The sequence below is a fragment of the Hypanus sabinus genome, chromosome 30 (assembly GCF_030144855.1).
Source record: "Hypanus sabinus isolate sHypSab1 chromosome 30, sHypSab1.hap1, whole genome shotgun sequence".
In the NCBI taxonomy this organism is placed as follows: domain Eukaryota; kingdom Metazoa; phylum Chordata; class Chondrichthyes; order Myliobatiformes; family Dasyatidae; genus Hypanus; species Hypanus sabinus.
In genome coordinates, this window is record NC_082735.1 from 34,166,233 (window position 1) to 34,185,469 (window position 19,237).

The 19,237-nt window shown below is 44.5% G+C and overlaps 1 protein-coding gene across 4 annotated transcripts; it reads left to right on the forward strand.

Moving 5' to 3' along the window:
• Window positions 1–420: 420 nt before the first annotated feature.
• Window positions 421–18,801, forward strand: LOC132383544 (V-type proton ATPase subunit d 2-like). 4 transcript variants are annotated; one of them, XR_009508708.1, is made up of 9 exons: window positions 421–1,138; window positions 3,899–4,070; window positions 4,986–5,164; window positions 7,303–7,382; window positions 8,261–8,338; window positions 11,926–12,102; window positions 13,160–13,237; window positions 15,825–18,139; window positions 18,186–18,206. XR_009508708.1 is itself a non-coding variant. In XM_059954663.1 (8 exons), exons 1-8 carry the CDS (start codon window positions 1,012–1,014, stop codon window positions 15,984–15,986), a joined length of 1,053 nt encoding a protein of 350 aa, XP_059810646.1. In that variant the 5' UTR covers window positions 421–1,011; the 3' UTR covers window positions 15,987–18,801. The 4 variants fall into 4 exon arrangements, 3 of the variants coding, with proteins under 3 accessions (XP_059810646.1, XP_059810648.1, XP_059810647.1); XM_059954663.1 differs by having other exon boundaries at window positions 15,825–18,801; XM_059954665.1 differs by lacking the exon at window positions 13,160–13,237 and having other exon boundaries at window positions 15,825–18,801.
• Window positions 18,802–19,237: the final 436 nt, after the last annotated feature.

Sequence of the window (19,237 nt, forward strand, 5' to 3'; positions counted from 1 at the left end):
AAAACAGGAAACCCAAAAGAACCCAATTTTAAAGAAAAGACCAACACCCAATGTGCAAAGAGAAGGGGGAAAAACACAAATCATGCAAACAAAATAAAGTAAGCAAAAGCTTTCGGAGAGAAATTGAGTCCACAGACCCGAAGCCCGGTGCAACTGGAGTGGGCCCATTGTCTCAGTTCATCACACGGAGGGGCAAATAGTGTGCAGCTCACAGACAGGAAGCACTCTGAATATCGTGGAGGCTCAGTCATTCCGTTCATTCCAAACAGACAGGTAGATTTCTGGATAGGAAGGGAAATGGGGATAGTGCAGGAGAATGTACAGTAGGGATAGTGAGGTGGAGGATTAGCCCTGACTATGATAAATGGTGGAGCAGGCTCATATAGAAACATGGTCTACTCCTGTTTCTTTCTCATAGAATCACACGGACCAGAATAATGTGGCTGTCTCAGGTGGAATCCGGTCTGCCTCATCCTTTTGGATCTGTGTAGGCTGGTCAGAACCAGTCAGAGACAGGACTGAATCTGCAAACAACTGCACAGGTGACAGGAATCTGCTCAACTCTCTATCAAAGCCTGTACGCTGCGTGAATTACTGAAGGTCAGGGCAGTACTTCGCCACAGGAATAAATAAACTAGAAACGAAGCAAGAGTTTGTGTGTGTGCACATGTGAGAAAGGAAGAGATTGAATCACTGAGGAGGAGGGACACGGGTGGATTTAAACACATCCTGGGTTTGGCGTTCTCTTTAAGGGTTTTTGTTTAATGTGCAACATGATTCTCTTGTGTTTGCAAAGGCTCTGTTTTTGTAACAACATACAAAATGACTGAGTCTCCAGCAGGTTCAGGGCAGGAGTGAGGGGCGGCCAACCCAGCCAAGTTGTGTCAAACACAAACAGCCGGAATCAGCAAGGATTTCACCAAGGGCTTTGTTAGTGCTGGCCTTCAGAGAGTGCAGAGCACCTGAGAGAGAGGAGAGAGGCTCGACACGGCGACGACCACAAGCTGAGCAATGAGCTTCGCAGAATTTTACTTTAACGTGGACAACGGTTACCTGGAGGGTTTGGTCAGAGGATTTAAAGGTGGGATCCTGAAGCAAGCAGACTTCCTCAACTTGGTGCAGTGTCAGACTCTGGAGGGTGAGTTCCTGCTGCTTTCCAGCTCACTGTCTCTGGGAGAGTTTGACGGGTTGCCATGTTGGTGCCGGAGTGAGTGGTGGCACGTGCGGGCTGGCCCCCCCCCCTCCCTTTGTTAGTTATTCACGCAAACAACGCATTTCACTGTATGTTTCAATGTACGTGTGATAAATAAATGGATCTGAACCTGAAGGTGAGAATCACTTTCTCCAGCAAAGTAACTCCTTCCTCCTGTAATTCTTCATCAGTCGATTAGCTTCTGATTGTTGGCGGATACGAGAGGGAGAGGTGCCTGGGACAGAATGGGGGGAATGTGGCAAGGGAGGACATATATGTCACCATATACAACCCTGAGATTCATTTTCTTGTGGGCATACTCAATAAATCTATAGAATAATAACCATAACAGAATCAATGAAAGACCACCTCCCAACTATAGTGCTTGACCAGAGCCTATGTGGCAGGTGAGGTATGAGGTTATCCACCTTAGAAGGAAGGACAGGAAAAAAAACAGAATATTTTTCAGATGAAGAACGATTGTAGAATTCTACAGTCTAGGTGGATCTAGGAATTCAATATTTTAAAAATAGCATACAGGGATTGGAAGAGAGTGGGAAGTAGTTCTTTATCGATGAAGAGCAAGGAAAGTTTTGCCACAGACGTCCATTGGGGAGACAGTAATGGAAGGACTGTTAACAGTTTTGGTCATCTTTCAGAAAAGGGATATACTTGATTTGGAGACAGTTCAGTACATGTTTGTTGTTTCAACTTTCACCAATTTCTCCAGTACAGAGGCTTCTCAAATGACCCGACTTAAGGAAATCCAACTTTACACAAATTCTTCCATATAATTTTAATGTGTTTTTCAATCTAGCAATCATAATGAAATATTTCATGTTATTCTTTATTGACTGAGTACAATATGTGCTAGGGCAATTATTCAATGGCATCAAAATTCAAAGTTCAAATTAAATTCATCATCAAAGTACATATATGTCACCATATACAACCCTGAGATTCATTTTCTTGTGGGCATACTCAATAAATCTATAGAATAATAACCATAACAGAATCAATGAAAGACCACCTCCCAACTATAGTGCTTGACCAGAGCGTAGAAGACAACAAACTGTGCAAATACAAAAAAGAAAGAAATAATAGTAATAAATAAATAAACAATAAATAAAGAGAACATTAGATGAAACAATACATTTGCCTTCCTCACCACCGACTCAGCCTTTGGGGAATCCTGCATGAGGACTCCCGAGTCCCTTTGCACCTCAGATTTTTGAAGCTTCTCACCATTTTGAAAATAGTCTATGCATGACCATACCATTTTTCTGCAATGTCCTTATTCCATATTAAAAATCTGTCCTCCTCTTGACTTTTTTGGAAACTCATTTACTCTCATCAGTCTTTTTCTTTTTAGAGTTCCCAAGGCCTATGTCAAAGAGTGGGGGAGGTGTCTCCAAGGTGCTGGCCAATATTTAACCTGCAGTCCATACCCTTAAGAATGTGTATCTGGTCATTATTCTAATCTCATGATAGGGTGAGTTTCCCCCAGTACAATCGTGATCACATCATCGTAGGTGAAGGGCGGCCCATTGGTTAGAAGGTTTTTTAAAATAATCCAACGTCATGTAAAGGGTTTCGAAATGCTAATCTTTAGTTTTACCTGGGCTAATTGAGTCATTAAATAGAGGAACAAAAATAAGTGCTTAATTCCTTGACCCACCTCACCTCTGAGCACATTTACATGGAGTTTTATCGCAAAGCAGCATCCATCACCAAGGTCCCCCACCATGCGGGCCATGTTCTCTCCTCACTGCTGCCAGCAGGAAGGAGGTACAGGAGCCTCCGGACTCACACTACCAGGTTAGGGAACAGTTATTACCCCTCTTCCATCAGGCTCTTGAACCAGCGGAGATAACTTCACTCAACTTCACTCATTCCAATACTGAACTCTTTTCCACAACCTATGGACTCACTTTCAAGGACTCTTCATCTCACGTTCTCAATGCTTACTGATTATTTATTTATTTATCTATCATTATTTATTTGTATTTACTGTGAATTCCCAAAGGAAAACGGATCTTAGGGTTGTATATGATGACATATGTGGTGGTTGTCTACCGTATCCGGCGGTGACAGGTAACCTGTGCGGGAGAGTTTTTAAAGTGGAAAAGCTGTTGCACTGGGGCAGTTCCACTCTCTCAACCTCGGAAGTCCGGGCCCAGTGGTACGAACAAGTGTCACAAACTGGGGTCTTCCTGGTTGCAATAGATGGGCCTGATGTCTTCTGTGCCTTGTCAGGCCCTTCGCTCTCCACAAAGTGTTGCAGAACCACCTTCCTGTAGACCTCATCCGCCCTGTCCACGGGAGCAGACTTTGCAAGCTGGGACAGACATGTCCCTATCTCACCGGGGTACGAGGCCTTACCTGGTTTAGCCCGCCTGTCGATGTGGTGTACCGGGGTGCGGCCACTGTTAGCATGCAAATGGCTACTTGGAGGCACAGGTGAGAGCTGAGTGTCCGGCGGGGACCAAAGATGAGTGAGCTGCCCCAGAATGGAGATAACAAGCCCCTTTATCAGAGGTGCTACCTCTCCCTGGACACCCCACACGCACTGACATTGACTTTGACAATAAATTTACTTTGAGCTTTAAATCACAGACATTCCAGTGTTGGTCTTGGTTTTAATTAAATTTCATCTGAGGTGTAGTGTTTTATGAATAGATTTTCTGTCTAATTGTCTTTCTGCAGACCTGAAGCTCCATCTCCAGAGCACAGATTATGGTAGCTTTCTGTCTAATGAAACTGGCCCTCTGACGGTATCAGTGATTGACGACAAACTGAAACAGAAACTGCTGCTGGAATTCGTCTACCTGAGGAACCACGCACTGCAGCCACTCACCACCTTCCTGGATTACATCACGTTAGTAACGAGGACTTTGTACTGTTGTGTTCCTTAGGGAAGAGAACGCTAAAGGGGGCCTGGAAAAATTGCAATTCATTACCCAGAAACGCAAGTAATCAAAGATTAAAAAGTTGCTTTATTTGTTCAGTGAACCATACCCGTTGCATCAAATAGAATCAGCGAGACAGCCCGTGAGTGACGTCATGCTCGCAACGCCAATATAGCATGCCTACAACTCCCGAACCTAACCAATACGTGTTGTGTATTTCATACTTCAGTTAGGTTTGAGTAATCCTGTCTCTGTATTGGTTGATTAAGCTTTCCAGTTCATTTAAGTAACATTACGGGCTATAAATTAAGGTTATTGTTAATTAATGTTATATTATTAATATAAATATACATTAGTTGTATACGTCATCACGGCACCGTGTGATACGTGTGCTAAAAGTAAACTTGAAGTTAAACCCGTATTTCATTTGAAATAACTTCATGTTTTGAAGCTACGAAACGTGACAATACATCTTTGGAATGTGGGTGGAAACCAGAAAACCCATGCGGTCACGGGCTTGGGTGGTGGGGACGTACAAACTCCTTACAGACTGCAGCGGGAGTTGATCTCTGATATACAGGTAGCACTGTAAAGCGTTGTGATAACCACTACATTATGGCATTGCCCCAAAGAATAATCAGAGAATAATCGTGCATGATTGACAGTCAGTAACTGGGCTCTGTTAGCCTGCGCTGGATTAACTATATTATGCCCCCATTCATTTATACATACTAGGCTACAGCGCTAACTTTCAATGCTGGCTTCCCAAAACTCGTAATTCAGCGCTCAACTTAATGACAGTATTATGAAATGCTGCAGAGTTCAGTGTAACACGTGCCCGATGTAACACATGTCCAGTGTAACACGTGCCTGTTATTTTAAAGGTACAGCTACATGATTGACAACGTCATCCTGTTGATTACGGGCACATTGCGCCAGCGTCCAATCTCTGAACTCCTACCTAAGTGCCACCCCTTGGGCAGCTTCGAGCAGATGGAAGCTGTTCACATTGCCCAGACTCCTGCTGAGCTCTACAATGCCATCCTGGTTGACACGCCACTAGGTAAGAGAAGACCTGGTGTCCATTACAGGGGCTGCTAGAGTAGAAACAGGGCAGGCTCTGGGGGTAAAGGCAGTGTTAATATTTCAGATCAATGACCCTTCATCAGAACTGTGTGGAGAGTTTTGGAATTTAAGTAGGGAGACTGAAATTTAACACAACTTTTGGTTAAGAGCAATTAACTTATTTTTTCCTAAGACCATGAGCCATAGGAGGAGAATTAGGCCATTTGGCCCATCGAGACTGTTCCGCCATTCCATCATGGCTGATTTATTATCCCTTTCAACCTCATTCTCCTGCCTTCTACCTGTATCCCTTCATGCCCTGATTAAAAAGAACCTATCAACCTCCGCTTTAAGTATACCCAATGACATGGCCGTATATGGCAATTAATTCCACAGATTTACCACCCTCTGATTAAAGAAATTCCACCTCACTTCTGTTTTAAAGGGACATCCTTCTATTCTCAGGCTGGTCCTAGACTTCCCAAGCTCAACACTTCCATTAGATCTTCATTGTCTACAATTCCCTGAGCTTTCAAAAATTCCTCTTCCTCCATTTTAATTATTCCTGATGATCCAGCCTCTACATTTCTCCAAGGGGAAAGAATTCCAGAGAAGCCCCAAACTCTGCAGAAAGAAATTCCTTTGTACCCGTGTCTTCATTGACCCACTCATTACTTGGAAATGACCTTTCATTTGAAACTCCGCTGGTAGTGAAAATCCCTTGGCATCTGCCCTATCAATCCCTCTTAGGACCTTAAGTTTCAACAAATTCACCCCTTATTCTTCGAAACTCCAAGAATACAATTTAACTTCTCTTGATAGGACAGTCCTCTCATTGGACATCCTTCGACGTTGCCACATTACCTTATTGATCAGGGCACCAAAACTGTGCTCAGTACCCCAGGTGTAGCCTCACCAACACCCAGTACAGTTGCAACAAAGATTTCCCTATTTCCAGCTGCTTTGCAATCAAAACCTCACTCTGCCATTAGCCTTGCAGTTGGTACTTCAAGCACAAGAATGCCTGGATCCCTTTATACTTCTCTCTCCTGCACTCTCCCACCACACTGTGCAGATTTTTACTAATTTAAAGGCGATAGTGGGAAACAAATTTCAAAATCAGAATCAGGTTTAATATCACTGACATATACATTGTGAAATATGTTGTTATGTGACAGCAGTACATTGCAGTACATAACATATGCTACAATTTACAATGAGATATCTGTATACATATTCAGTATAGAATAGTACCACTACATATATATACATACCACTACATTATATATATTTCTGATATATGTGTAGTGATTAATGATTCATGGACCATTCAGAAATCAATTCTTGTCATATCATTCTCCTTAGCCGTTAGAAATAATGGAAAGGGACACTCTGAATTACAAAGCATTACTTCCACTATTAATTCATAAATTCATAGCAAAATATTGTACAAATAACCTGAAAATAGTGAAAACATGCTCCTTTTTCACTAATCTGATCATATCCAAGTTCTTCTCTCCGTTAGTACATTAGTTCTCACTCTTAAAAATATTCTGGACTCTGTGAAAACACTTCTTATTTGTCATTTGCAAGGTGTACCTGCATCCTCACAGCTTTCAATTAAAATATCTTTACACTTCTTCTCTCTGAAACTATTCTCTCCTCATTCCTTCCAATTGTTACCTATTTTGAGCAACAAGATTCTACCTTATCAGGAGGCTGAGGATCTCACTGGGTACAAGTCCATGTAGAAGTAGCTGAACCTCTCTGTGACTGGTCGAAGCAATGGAAGGGGTTTTTTTGTCCCTGTGTAACTGGTCAGTGCTAGGGAGTTGAGGCTCTTCCTGTAGTCAATGTTTCTGATACTGATGCACCATCAATAACTCTAGGAGACTGGAAGTGAACGATAGGCTTTTATTAACAGCAAAAAAGGGACCACGACCATGTCGAGAGGAGCGGTGCCCCCAATTGCCTTTATACTGGGGTCTGTGGGAGGAGCCACAGAGCAGTCAGCGGGGGGGGGGGGGGGGGGGGGCGTGTCCAGACAGGTATACATAGTTTACCACAGATACTAGATGTAACAGTGATGTTGTTATGATCAACCTCAACGTAAATTTGGTGATTTTCAATTCTCAGCTTCCTTCTTTCAAGACTGCATCTCAGAGAATGACCTCGATGAAGTCAATATTGAAATACTGCGAAACAAACTATACAAGGTTCGAAGTTGAAAGTAAATTTTATTGTCAAAGTACACATGTCACCATACACCATCCTGAGATTCATTTTCCTGGGGGCATACTCAGCAAACCTATAGAATAGTAACTATAACAGGATCAATGAAAGATCAGCCAGAGTGCAGAAGACAACAAGCTGCACAAATGCAAATATAAATAAATAGCAATAAATAATGAGAACATGACATAAAGAGTCCTTAAAGTGAGATCATTGGGGTGGGAACATCTCAATGGATGGGCAAGTGAGTGTGGTTATCCCCTTTGTTCAAGAGCCTGATGGTTGAGGGGTAGTAACTGTTCTTGAACCTGGTGGTGTGAGTCCTGAGGCACCTGTCTTCTACCTGATGGCAGCAGCGAGAAAAGAGCAAGGCCTGGGTGGTGGCATCTTTAACAATGGATGCTGCTTTCCTATGACAACATTTCCTATAGATGTGCTCAGTGGCTGGGAGGGCTTTACCCATGGTGTAGTGGGCCATTTTATAAGATTTTCCATTCAAGGGCACTAGTGTTTCCATACCAGGCCATGATGCAGCCAGCCAATATGCTCTCCACCACACATCTACAGAAGTTTGACAAAGTTTTAGATGTCATGCCGAATCTCTGCAGACTACAAAGAAAGAAGATACTCCTAAAGAACTCTGAAGGTAGATTCCAGCATGTAACTCTGCCAAGTATATGTTATTCTAATTAAACGTCTTTTGAATAGGATACAGTCTGTTATTCACTCTAGGTCCCCATTATTCCATATAAAAACCTTCACAGAAATCCAAGTTAAATTAATTTTGTTTTCTCAATTTACTCGGCCATTACTAGACATCATCAATTATTTCCTGCTTATGAGCCTCAACTTTGCTTTTCAGGCATATCTAGAATCATTTTACAATTTCTGTAAGGAGCAGGGTGGACAAACTGAACAGGTTATGTGTCCCATTCTGGAGGTAGGAAAATCAATCTCTTCTACTCTAATTGTTATCTGTAAAGAGTGACTCCAGCGGTCTGGTCTGGTGATCCTCAATCCATTGGAACAGTTGAACCAAGTAGAGGCTTGAGTTTGAATGCAGTCACAGGAAGCTCTGAGATGGCCTTTTTTGGGGTGAAATCTGTCAGCAGGTGTGGAAGTGACTTTTAAAGTTCTCCATGTCTGTCGCTTGGCTCAAGAGCAAATATTGCCTAACTCTGGGTCTATGATTGGAGCTTAAGACCAAAATAATAGATTGGTGGAGCTTAATTAGGAGATAGACAACTAATGTAAACGTTCACCTGTGATCTTATTCAGAGAAGAGCAGGCTCATCCTCTTCATTGGAAAGAAAACCCTGTTTCTGAACTACTTTATTACTTCGCCATGTAACATTTTTAATTATTGTGTTTAATATATCAAGTGATGTAAGGAGGAGTCTACGAGAGGGCAGAGCCTCAGAATATGTGGATGTACCTTTAGTACAGAGACAAAGAGGAATTTCTTTAGCCAGAGGGTGGTGAATCGGTGACGTTCATTGCCACAGATGGCTGTGGAGGCCAAGTCATTGGGTATAATGTAAGGTTCTTGATTAGTCGGGGAGTCAAAGGTTACGGGGAGAAGGTAGGAGAATGGGGTTGAGTTGGATAATTGAAATAAGTTGAAGAATAAATTGCAGTGTTGCTATTTCATATAATCATTTATTACAGAAGGGAATAGTATCACAGGACTGTTGGACACTGTTGTTATTCATGTATTCAAAAAGGAAGAGGGAACTAAAGACCAGATGCTTGATAATTAGCCTTTACTGAAAGATATGACAAAAAAAGAAACATATAAAGGGAAGTAAAGTGCTGTTGGTATAGACTTCAAAAAAAAGATGCCCATGCTGAATTCTTTCAAGCAACGATTCAGATAGGGTGAAGTAGTGGATGGAATCTTTGGGAATTTCCTAAAGATCTTCAATAATTTACCAGATAATAGACTCATAATGAGGGTAAGAGTATTAGCATGTACAAAGAAGAATAGAAAGGAGGTTATTGATTTTCCTCTCCGCGCCTCATGGTGCATCGGGCAGCAACCTTGCCATTTCTTTAGCATTTTTGTCTATTTTTTTAACGAGGCCGAGTTGCTAGCTCGACACTCAACCCAGCACAGATGGAAAGCGAGTAAAAAGCCAGCCGGATTCGAACCCAGAACCACCCACTTCAAAGTTCAGTGCGACACCACTACACCACTGGCCAGCTAGGTTGCCTATTAAACAGAAAATAAAGAATTCTCTGGTGCTGTCAGAAGTACTGACTCACAATAAATGGTGCAGGACCCACTGGCTGTCAAGCACACAACAAAAAGGGCCACGTCTTTTCACCCTACTTTGACATTTAATGAGATTACCATTGATCTAGTGCCCCAGAATCACTTTCCAATCCAACCCCCATGTCTCCTATCGACCTCAACATCTAATCAGTGACTAAATTTACTCTTCATTTACACTAATGGTTTGAACTTGGGAATCAGAAACTCAACTTGAAAATTTGCAGGGGACACTAAATTACCATCTGTGATTGTAACTGAGAAAAGATGTGACAAATTAAAGGCACGTTAATAAGCTTGAGGGATGGACGATCAATTTACAAATTAATTGCCGTATAGCTCTATTGATCAGCAGAAAACAGAGGAAGCTAAGCGTGTTATATAATTGGTGAGAGACGGTGGTGCCCTGAGACACAGATTAATCTACATGATTCACAAAAGGTTTGTGTGCAAGTACAGAAAATATTTGGAAAGCTCACAGCCTAGTTCCTTTAATGTAAGTGGAACTCAGTACTAAAGTAAGTTATGGTTATATTAGGTATTGGTGAGACCACATCTGGATCCAAGGGGTCATTGCTTTGTGGAGTGAACTCGGCCTTTTCTCCTCGCAGCGACGGAGGATGAGAGGTGACCTGATAGAGGTGTATAAAATGATGAGAGGCATTGATCGTGTGGATAGTCAGAGGCTTTTTCCCGGGGCTGAAATGGTTGCCACAAAAGGACACAGGTTTAAGGTGCTGGGGAATAGGTACAGAGGAGATGTCAGGGGTAGGTTTTTTACTCAGAGAGTGGTGAGTGCACAGAATGGACTGCCAGCAATGGTGTTGGAGGTGGATACAGTAGGATCTTTTAAGAGACTTCTAGATAGGTACATGGAGCTTAGAAAAATAGAGGGCTATGGGGAAGTCTAGTAATTTCTAAGGTAGGGACATGTTCGGCACAACTTTGTGGGCTGAAGGGCCTGTATTGTGCTGTAGATTTTCTATGTTTCTATCTAGTAATGGTCTACTGATTACAGGATATTAGTGCTTTGGAAACAGTGTAAAGAAGTTCTACAAGACTGATACCTGGAAGCAGCAGGTTGTTTATGAGGAATGGGTGAGTAGACCAGGCTTGCATTACCTAGTTTAGAAAAGAAAGAGGTATCTGGATTCAGATATTTAGGGTCCTGAGAATGAAAGTAGGGATGATGTTTACTTTGGTGAGATGATCTAGAACAAGGGATCTTGGTTAAAAAATATGGAGATATAAAATTTTGACAGAAGTTAGATGGATTTTTATCTTTCAGAGAATTGTGAGTCTTGTGAAATTTCTCCTCAAAGACCTGTGAAAGCAGGGCGTTCTTTTAAAGCAGAGGAAGATAAATACAGTCCGCTATGGACGGTCTCAACCCCAGCTGCAAAAGGAGGAGGGATGGGCATGGGGCTAACAACCCCATCTCATAAAAACCCCTGGGCTACAGAAACACCAGCAGTACCTCCGAAGACCTCATTCCTGGGAGAGGAAGGACCCTCAATGGGCTACACCTTGAAAGACTGGAAGTCCAGGACAGAGGACTCTGGCAAGCTTCCATCAGTGGCCCCTGCCCCAGTGGGTTTAAGAAGGGGAAGAAATGAAATACTCGAGAAGCAAAGGGTAGTGTGGGGGTTAAAAGAGAAGAGGTTACCAACAGTGCAGACACATTCACGCTGAATGACTGTGGAATGACAACAGGCTTCGGGAGTCAAGTGGCCCACACCTGCTCCTGATTCATCAGATGAAATCATTCAAATGAATGATGAATAACAACCCACAAAGCGCAAACAAAACCACAGGGATGTCTACAGTGGGAGAACTGGGAACAGAGTGTTTGTCTTGGTTCGGTGACGTAACAGCTTCTGTGCACTTTCAGGTACAGAACTGGCAAAAGTGCAAAGAGGATTTGCCTTTCATAAGAGTATCAAAGCATTCACTGGGGTAGACTTAGAAGACAGTAACCAACAATGTAGGATAAAGGACTTGGCAGGTTCTTGAGCGTGTGGGAATCACAGTCGAAAAGGGTGGGCTGAGGTGAATAATGCCGTTGCATAATTGGAAATGCGATAAGCGTGTGGGTGCGAATGGATCGATGTTGGGTGGTTGAAGTTAGAACGAGGCTTATGTGGGGCAGAAACACTGGGATACGGCAGTGTTTTGCTGGTGTTTCTGAGGGCCACTCTGTGGGTGGCATTGTCTTCTGGGGCTCCATCTTACTTCCTGGTAACTTCTCCCTGTAGTTTGAAGCTGACCGCCGTGCGTTTATCATCACCCTGAACTCCTTTGGGACTGAGCTGAGCAGAGAGGACCGATCTGCACTGTACCCTCGCTGCGGCCGACTGCACCCTGATGGTTTAACCCTCTTGTCCAACGCAGAAGATTTTGAGCACGTGCGCGCAGTAGCTGCATACTATGTGGTACGTTCTCTTCCTGAAACTTCTCATTGACCCCACTAACAATATGCAGTATTTACATTTCAGGCTATGGGTGTTGACAAGTGTCAAGGTGAAGAAGAGGGTAATGCTTAGTCAGGGACTCATAGCTTCTTGATCTCTTTGTGTGGCTGAGAAGTTGAGAGAAATACCCAGAGAGAGTCACTGACACGATCTCATTGGCCAGGGAGTGAAAGAATGCTCTTCTTAACGGCTGGAAAAGTGTCCTGATGAAGAGACTTGGCCCAAAACGTTGACTCTATTCCACCACATAGGTGCTGCCTGACCTGCTGAGTTCCTCCAGCATCTTGACTGTGTTTGATGCACCATCAATAACTCTGTGAGACGTGAGGCGAGATATAGGCTTTTATTGACTGGAAGAAAGAACAAGCAGCAATTGACCACCACGCTACATCCTGGAGACTGAGGGCAGGGCTCAGGCCCCAATCGCCTTTATACCGGGGTCTGTGGGAGGAGCCACAGGAGCAGTCTGCAGGGGGGTTGCGTGTCCAGACAAGTATATGTAGCTCACCACAGTGTTACAAGGAGGAGAGTCTGGCCAAAAAAAAAAGAAACTTTAAAACACAATAGTTACTGAAGATGTGCACACCTTGAATAAAATATACAAATTGTTGAAGAAACTCGGCATATCAAGCAGTAATTTATGGTGGGGAGTAAAGAGCCGATATTTCAGGCTGTGGAGACCCTTCTCTTGGCGTGAAAGTATGACTTTTTACTCCTCTCCATAGGTGCTGCCTGACTTGCGTATGAAATTTTGTGTGTATGAAAGTTTTAAAATTTTACTCCCCTTCAGCTAAGACCACTAAAAGCCCTCTCTCCTCCACCCCACCTCCTCAAACACACTCTGACCAGTACTGTATCCATGCCATGCAATCTGTCTTCAAGTTTCCTCCCAAATTTCAATGGTCACTCACCTGTGATGATTGACGATCACTATCGATGGGTGTGGTCCCAAACTCATGGGTCCAGTCACCCCCAAACTGTGCCAACTGCTGACTTCTTCCTTCTTCTATGTCAACAGGAGTATAAATATTTGTTTGAAAATGCAGGGAAGGATTCTGATGAGAAGACACTTGAGGACAAGTTCTTTGAATATGAGGTAAAGGCTATTCATCCTCTTGGTCAAAAATCCTTCGTATCCCCTCAGGCCACTGTCCATTCACCCTTTCCTACCTCTGCTACCCCAGGCTTACTTACCCCATCTCATCTACTCGGAACGTAGTGCCCTGCCTTACGACATGGGGCAGAATTCAGCTTGTCAAGTCTGGTCTGCAATCCAATAGCACTTTCTCTGTAACTCCCCCTCACAGTTACCCTAGCACCGACCCCCATTCTCACCCCGTCTCCCTACTTCCCCGTCTCTTCAAAATGCTCTTCGTCCTATGTAGGACTCATCAACCAATGTCCTACAACCTCTCCCTTTCCCTCTTGTTTCACCTTTCCCCTTTATTCCTCTTTTCCCCCGATTCCTGCATGCACACTTCTCTTCCTCCCTCCGCCTGCCATGCCCGCCCAACACCGTCAACCATCATCCCAGTTTAATTAAGTTCAAGTTTAATCATTCATCCATGCATGAATACAGCCAAAAGAAACAGCAATCCCCTGGGGCCAAAGTGCAAAACATATTACCAACAGCACACAGCACAAATTGATATAATTTCAGAAAAACATACAGTTCCAAAGAGAGAAAATAATAATACTGTGTTTAGGCCTGGGCACATTTTATTTTTAGTTATGTATTTATTTATTTGGAAATACAAAGAACTGACCCTTCCAGTCCTTTGAGCCAGGCCGCCCACAACCCCCGATTTAACCCTACCCTAATCAAAGGATAATTACAATGACCAATTAACCTACTAGGCAGTACATCTTTGGGCTGTGGGAGGAAACCCACGTGGTCACGGGGAGAACGTACAAATTCCATACAGAGGATACTGGGATTGAACGCCAAACTCCGACGCCCCGAGATGTGATAGCATCGCACTAATTGTGGTTTGAACCTGTAACATTTGAGTTGGTCCCAGATTCCTACGTTTGTTCAATTTGGACAGGACTCAGTTCAGGGTGGAGGTCTGAGGCTGTGAGCTGATTCAGAACGACGGGGGCATGAAGTGGTTAGAGACGGTCTCTGAGAGTGACGTGGCGAATGCCGTAATGATTCGGAACGACGGGGGCGTGAGGTGGTTAGAGACGGTCTCTGAGAGTGACGTAATGATTCGGAACGACGGGGGCGTGAGGTGGTTAGAGACGGTCTCTGAGAGTGACGTAATGATTCGGAACGACGGGGATGTGAGGTGGTTAGAGACGGTCTCTGAGAGTGACGTAATGATTCGGAATGACGGGGATGTGAGGTGGTTAGAGACGGTCTCTGAGAGTGACGTAATGATTCGGAACGACGGGGATGTGAGGTGGTTAGAGACGGTCTCTGAGAGTGACGTAATGATTCCGAACGACGGGGATGTGAGGTGGTTAGAGACGGTCTCTGAGAGTGACGTAATGATTCCGAACGACAGGGACGTGAGGTGGTTAGAGACGGTCTCTGAGAGTGACGTAATGATTCGGAATGACGGGGACGTGAGGTGGTTAGAGACGGTCTCAGAGAGTGACGTAATGATTCGGAACGACGGGGGCGTGAGGTGGTTAGAGATGGTCTCTGAGAGTGACGTAATGATTCGGAATGACGGGGACGTGAGGTGGTTAGAGACGGTCTCTGAGAGTGACGTAATGATTCCGAACGACGGGGATGTGAGGTGGTTAGAGACGGTCTCTGAGAGTGACGTAATGATTCCGAACGACGGGGACGTGAGGTGGTTAGAGACGGTCTCTGAGAGTGACGTAATGATTCGGAATGACGGGGACGTGAGGTGGTTAGAGACGGTCTCTGAGAGTGACGTAATGATTCGGAACGACGGGGGCGTGAGGTGGTTAGAGACGGTCTCTGAGAGTGACGTAATGATTCGGAATGACGGGGACGTGAGGTGGTTAGAGACGGTCTCTGAGAGTGACGTAATGATTCGGAATGACGGGGATGTGAGGTGGTTAGAGACGGTCTCTGAGAGTGACGTAATGATTCGGAATGACGGGGATGTGAGGTGGTTAGAGACGGTCTCTGAGAGTGACGTAATGATTCGGAACGACGGGGACGTGAGGTGGTTAGAGACGGTCTCTGAGAGTGACGTAATGATTCGGAACGACGGGGACGTGAGGTGGTTAGAGACGGTCTCTGAGAGTGACGTAATGATTCGGAACGACGGGGGCGTGAGGTGGTTAGAGACGGTCTCTGAGAGTGACGTAATGATTCGGAACGACGGGGATGTGAGGTGGTTAGAGACGGTCTCTGAGAGTGACGTAATGATTCGGAACGACGGGGATGTGAGGTGGTTAGAGACGGTCTCTGAGAGTGACGTAATGATTCGGAATGACGGGGATGTGAGGTGGTTAGAGACGGTCTCTGAGAGTGACGTAATGATTCGGAACGACGGGGGCGTGAGGTGGTTAGAGACGGTCTCTGAGAGTGACGTAATGATTCGGAACGACGGGAGCGTGAGGTGGTTAGAGACGGTCTCTGAGAGTGACGTAATGATTCGGAACGACGGGAGCGTGAGGTGGTTAGAGACGGTCTCTGAGAGTGACGTAATGATTCGGAACGACGGGTGACGTAATGCTTTCATGCTCACACTCCTCAGGTGAAGCTCAACGTGTTGGCGTTTGACAGCCAGTTTCACTTCGGCGTGTTTCATGCTTACATGAAGCTGAAAGAGCAGGAATGCCGGAACATAGTGTGGATCGCAGAGTGCATCGCTCAGAGGCACCGTGCTCGCATCGACTGCTACATCCCCATATTCTAAACGCACAGCCACATACGTACGTAAACACACACACACACACACACACACAGAGCTAATGTCACCAACTCCTGCAACACCTACCAAGAGGCTGAACTTTAATAACCAGCCTGCCTGAGAAACCACCCTCCCAATAAACAGCAACTAATTTGCTTTTTTGCTCTTTGTATAATTTGTCGTCAGTCATTAGCCGGCTTTCACAGTCTATCCAGAGAAAATGGTCCCCAATAGAAAAACAAGCATCAACGTGATTGGACACGTGTGATCCTAGTAATAAACCCTGTCAATTCTGTCCGGTTTATTGTATTCTGCAATACCACGCCAATCAGAATGATTTATTTGACCGGATTATACTCAGCCACTGGTATTCAACTAAAGGTGAGAGTAAATCCTTGTGCATAAGCCATTAAAAAAATCATAACTACTTTTCAGAATCAGAATCAGGATTCATATCACTGGCACATGTCATGAAATTTGTTGTTTTGCGGCAGCAGTACATTACAACATGCAATAAAATCTGTAAATTACAATAAGAAGTACATATTAAAAAATTAAATAAGTACTGTAAAAAGAGAGGGAAAAAAAGTCGTGAGGTTGTGTTTGTGGGTTCAATGTCCATTCAGGAATCTGATGGTAGAGGGGAAGAAGCTGTTCTTGATCACTGAGTGTGTGTCTTCAGGCTTCTGTACCTCCTCCCTGATGGTAGCAATGAGAAGAGGGCATGGGGGTTCTTAATGACAGATGCCAGCTTTTTGCAGCACTGCCTTTTAAAGGTGTCCTCGATGCTGGGGAGGCTAGTATCCGTGATGGAGCTGGCTGAGTTTTCTTTCTGAGTTCTCTGTAAAGGAACATATGATATGTCTATGTCACAATGGTAGTGTCTCATTGTGTCGGGGTCTGGTCTTTGGGAAAGTCACATTGCTTGATCCTAATATATATTGGGGCTATTATTGTGCCCCACTGATGCTGTGTAATGTGATTGTCTGTGTCAAGAACAAGTTCAAGATAGAACAATCATTTCTCACGTTCTAACAATTCATGAAAAACAGGCTGTTCATTGTCAAGAAAATGGGTTTGTTATACCATGTCAAAGCAGCTAATGGTTTCATCACGCACCGTGAGTGATAGATGATGGATTCATCACATCATCCCATTGCAGGATAACAGGCATTCCCATTGCAGGATAACGGGTAGTCCCATTGCAGGATGACGGGCAGTCCCAGTGCAGGATAACAGGCAGTCCCAGTGTAGGATGACGAGCAGTCCCAGTGCAGGATTATAGGCAGTCCCAGTGCAGGATTATAGGCAGTCCCAGTGCAGGATTATAGGCAGTCCCAGTGCAGGATAACGGGCAGTCCCATTGCAGGATAACGGGCAGTCCCAGTGCAGAATAACGGGCAGTCCCTGTGCAGGATTACAGGCAGTCCCATTGCAGGATAACGGGCAGTCCCTGTGCAGGATTATAGGCAGTCCCATTGCAGGATAACGGGCAGTCCCATTGCAGGATAACGGGCAGTCCCAGTGCAGGATAACGGGCAGTCCCAGTGCAGGATAACAGGCAGTCCCAGTGCAGGATAACAGGCAGTCCCAGTGCAGGATAATGGGCAGGCCCATTGCAGGATAATGGGCAGTCACATTGCAGGATAACAGGCAGTCCCATTGCAGGATTATAGGCAGTCCCATTGCAGGATGACGGGCAGTCCCAGTGCAGGATTATAGGCAGTCCCATTGCAGGATGACGGGCAGTCCCAGTGCAGGATTATAGGTAGTCCCAGTGCAGGATTATAGGCAGTCCCATTGCAGGATGACGGGCAGTCCCAGTGCAGGATTATAGGCAGTCCCATTGCAGGATGTCGGGCAGTCCCAGTGCAGGATTATAGGCAGTCCCATTGCAGGATGATGGGTAGTCCCATTGCAGGATGACGGGTAGTCCCATTGCAGGATAACGGGTAGTCCCATTGCAGGATTATAGGCAGTCCCAGTGCAGGATTATAGGCAGTCCCATTGCAGGATGATGGGCAGTCCCATTGCAGGGTTATAGGCAGTCCCATTGCAGGATGACGGGCAGTCCCAGTGCAGGATCATAGGCAGTCCCATTGCAGGATAATGGGCGGTCCCATTGCAGGATAACCGGCAGTCCCATTGCAGGATTATGGGTAGTCCCATTGCAGGATAACGGGTGGTCCCATTGCAGGATTATAGGCAGTCCCATTGCAGGATTATAGGCAGTCCCATTGCAGGATAATGGACAGTCTCATTGCAGGATAACAGACAGTCCCATTGCAGGATAATGGACAGTCCCATTGCAGGATAATGGACAGTCCCATTGCAGGATAACGGGCAGTCCCAGTGCAAGATAACAGGCAGTCCCATTGCAGGATAATGGGCAGTCCCATTGCAGGATAATGGGCACACTACACTCTGTAAATGCACGAGAATGGAACAGAATAGAACTTTATTGTTATTGCTCAAGACAACGAGAGTTTGATGCCACTACAGACTGTGCAAAACATATATTTACAATGCATGCAGGATGGCTTAATTTTTAAAAATTTAACAACACTCCATAACCCTCAAAGGGATTGGCATTTATTTGTCAAGATTATACTCAGCCACTAGTATTCAATTGAAAGTGAGAGTTAATCCTTGTGCACAAACCATTAAAAATCATAACTACTTTCAGAATCAGGTTTAATAACCCTGGCATATGTCATGAAATATGTTATTTTGCAACAGCAGGATTTTGCAATACATAATAAAGAATATAAATTACAATAGGAAATGTGTTTATGTTAAATAAATAGACCAAATAGAAAGAAAAACGTACTGAGGTGGTTCGGTGTCCATTCGGAAACCTGGTGGTGGAAGTGAAGAAGCCCCATTGATACTACGCAATGTGATTGTCACTGTCAAGATCAAGTGTAGCATTGTTCAGCTGCACAGCCACCCCCAGCCCACTAGAATGCAGTTACCATGTGGTGCTGAATTCTCACTTTTATTACAGAACGCTGCTGATCTTCATTTATACTCTGCAAAGATGAAATATAAGCACAATGTGAGGTGATCAGTCTTGGATCTGTGGTATCCTTCTTTCTCTGAATGTTCTGGGGTTTAGTAAGGAGTTAAATTTGGTTTCCCAGACCCACATCTCTCTTATTCCGTCAATTGTCCTCAGATGAGACAGTGCTGCATCAGTAGCTCAGTCTCGGTCTGAATCATTCCAGCTGACCAGCCCAGTACAGGCACTGAGATTG

Bases quoted from the DNA above. Each gene is read 5' to 3' on its own strand.
- LOC132383544 (XM_059954663.1), top strand. From the start codon at position 1,012: ATGAGCTTCGCAGAATTTTACTTTAACGTGGACAACGGTTACCTGGAG. The intron at 12,103-13,159 runs GTACGTTCTCTT...CTATGTCAACAG, and splicing joins CAGTAGCTGCATACTATGTG to GAGTATAAATATTTGTTTGA. The intron at 13,238-15,824 runs GTAAAGGCTATT...CACACTCCTCAG, and splicing joins ACAAGTTCTTTGAATATGAG to GTGAAGCTCAACGTGTTGGC.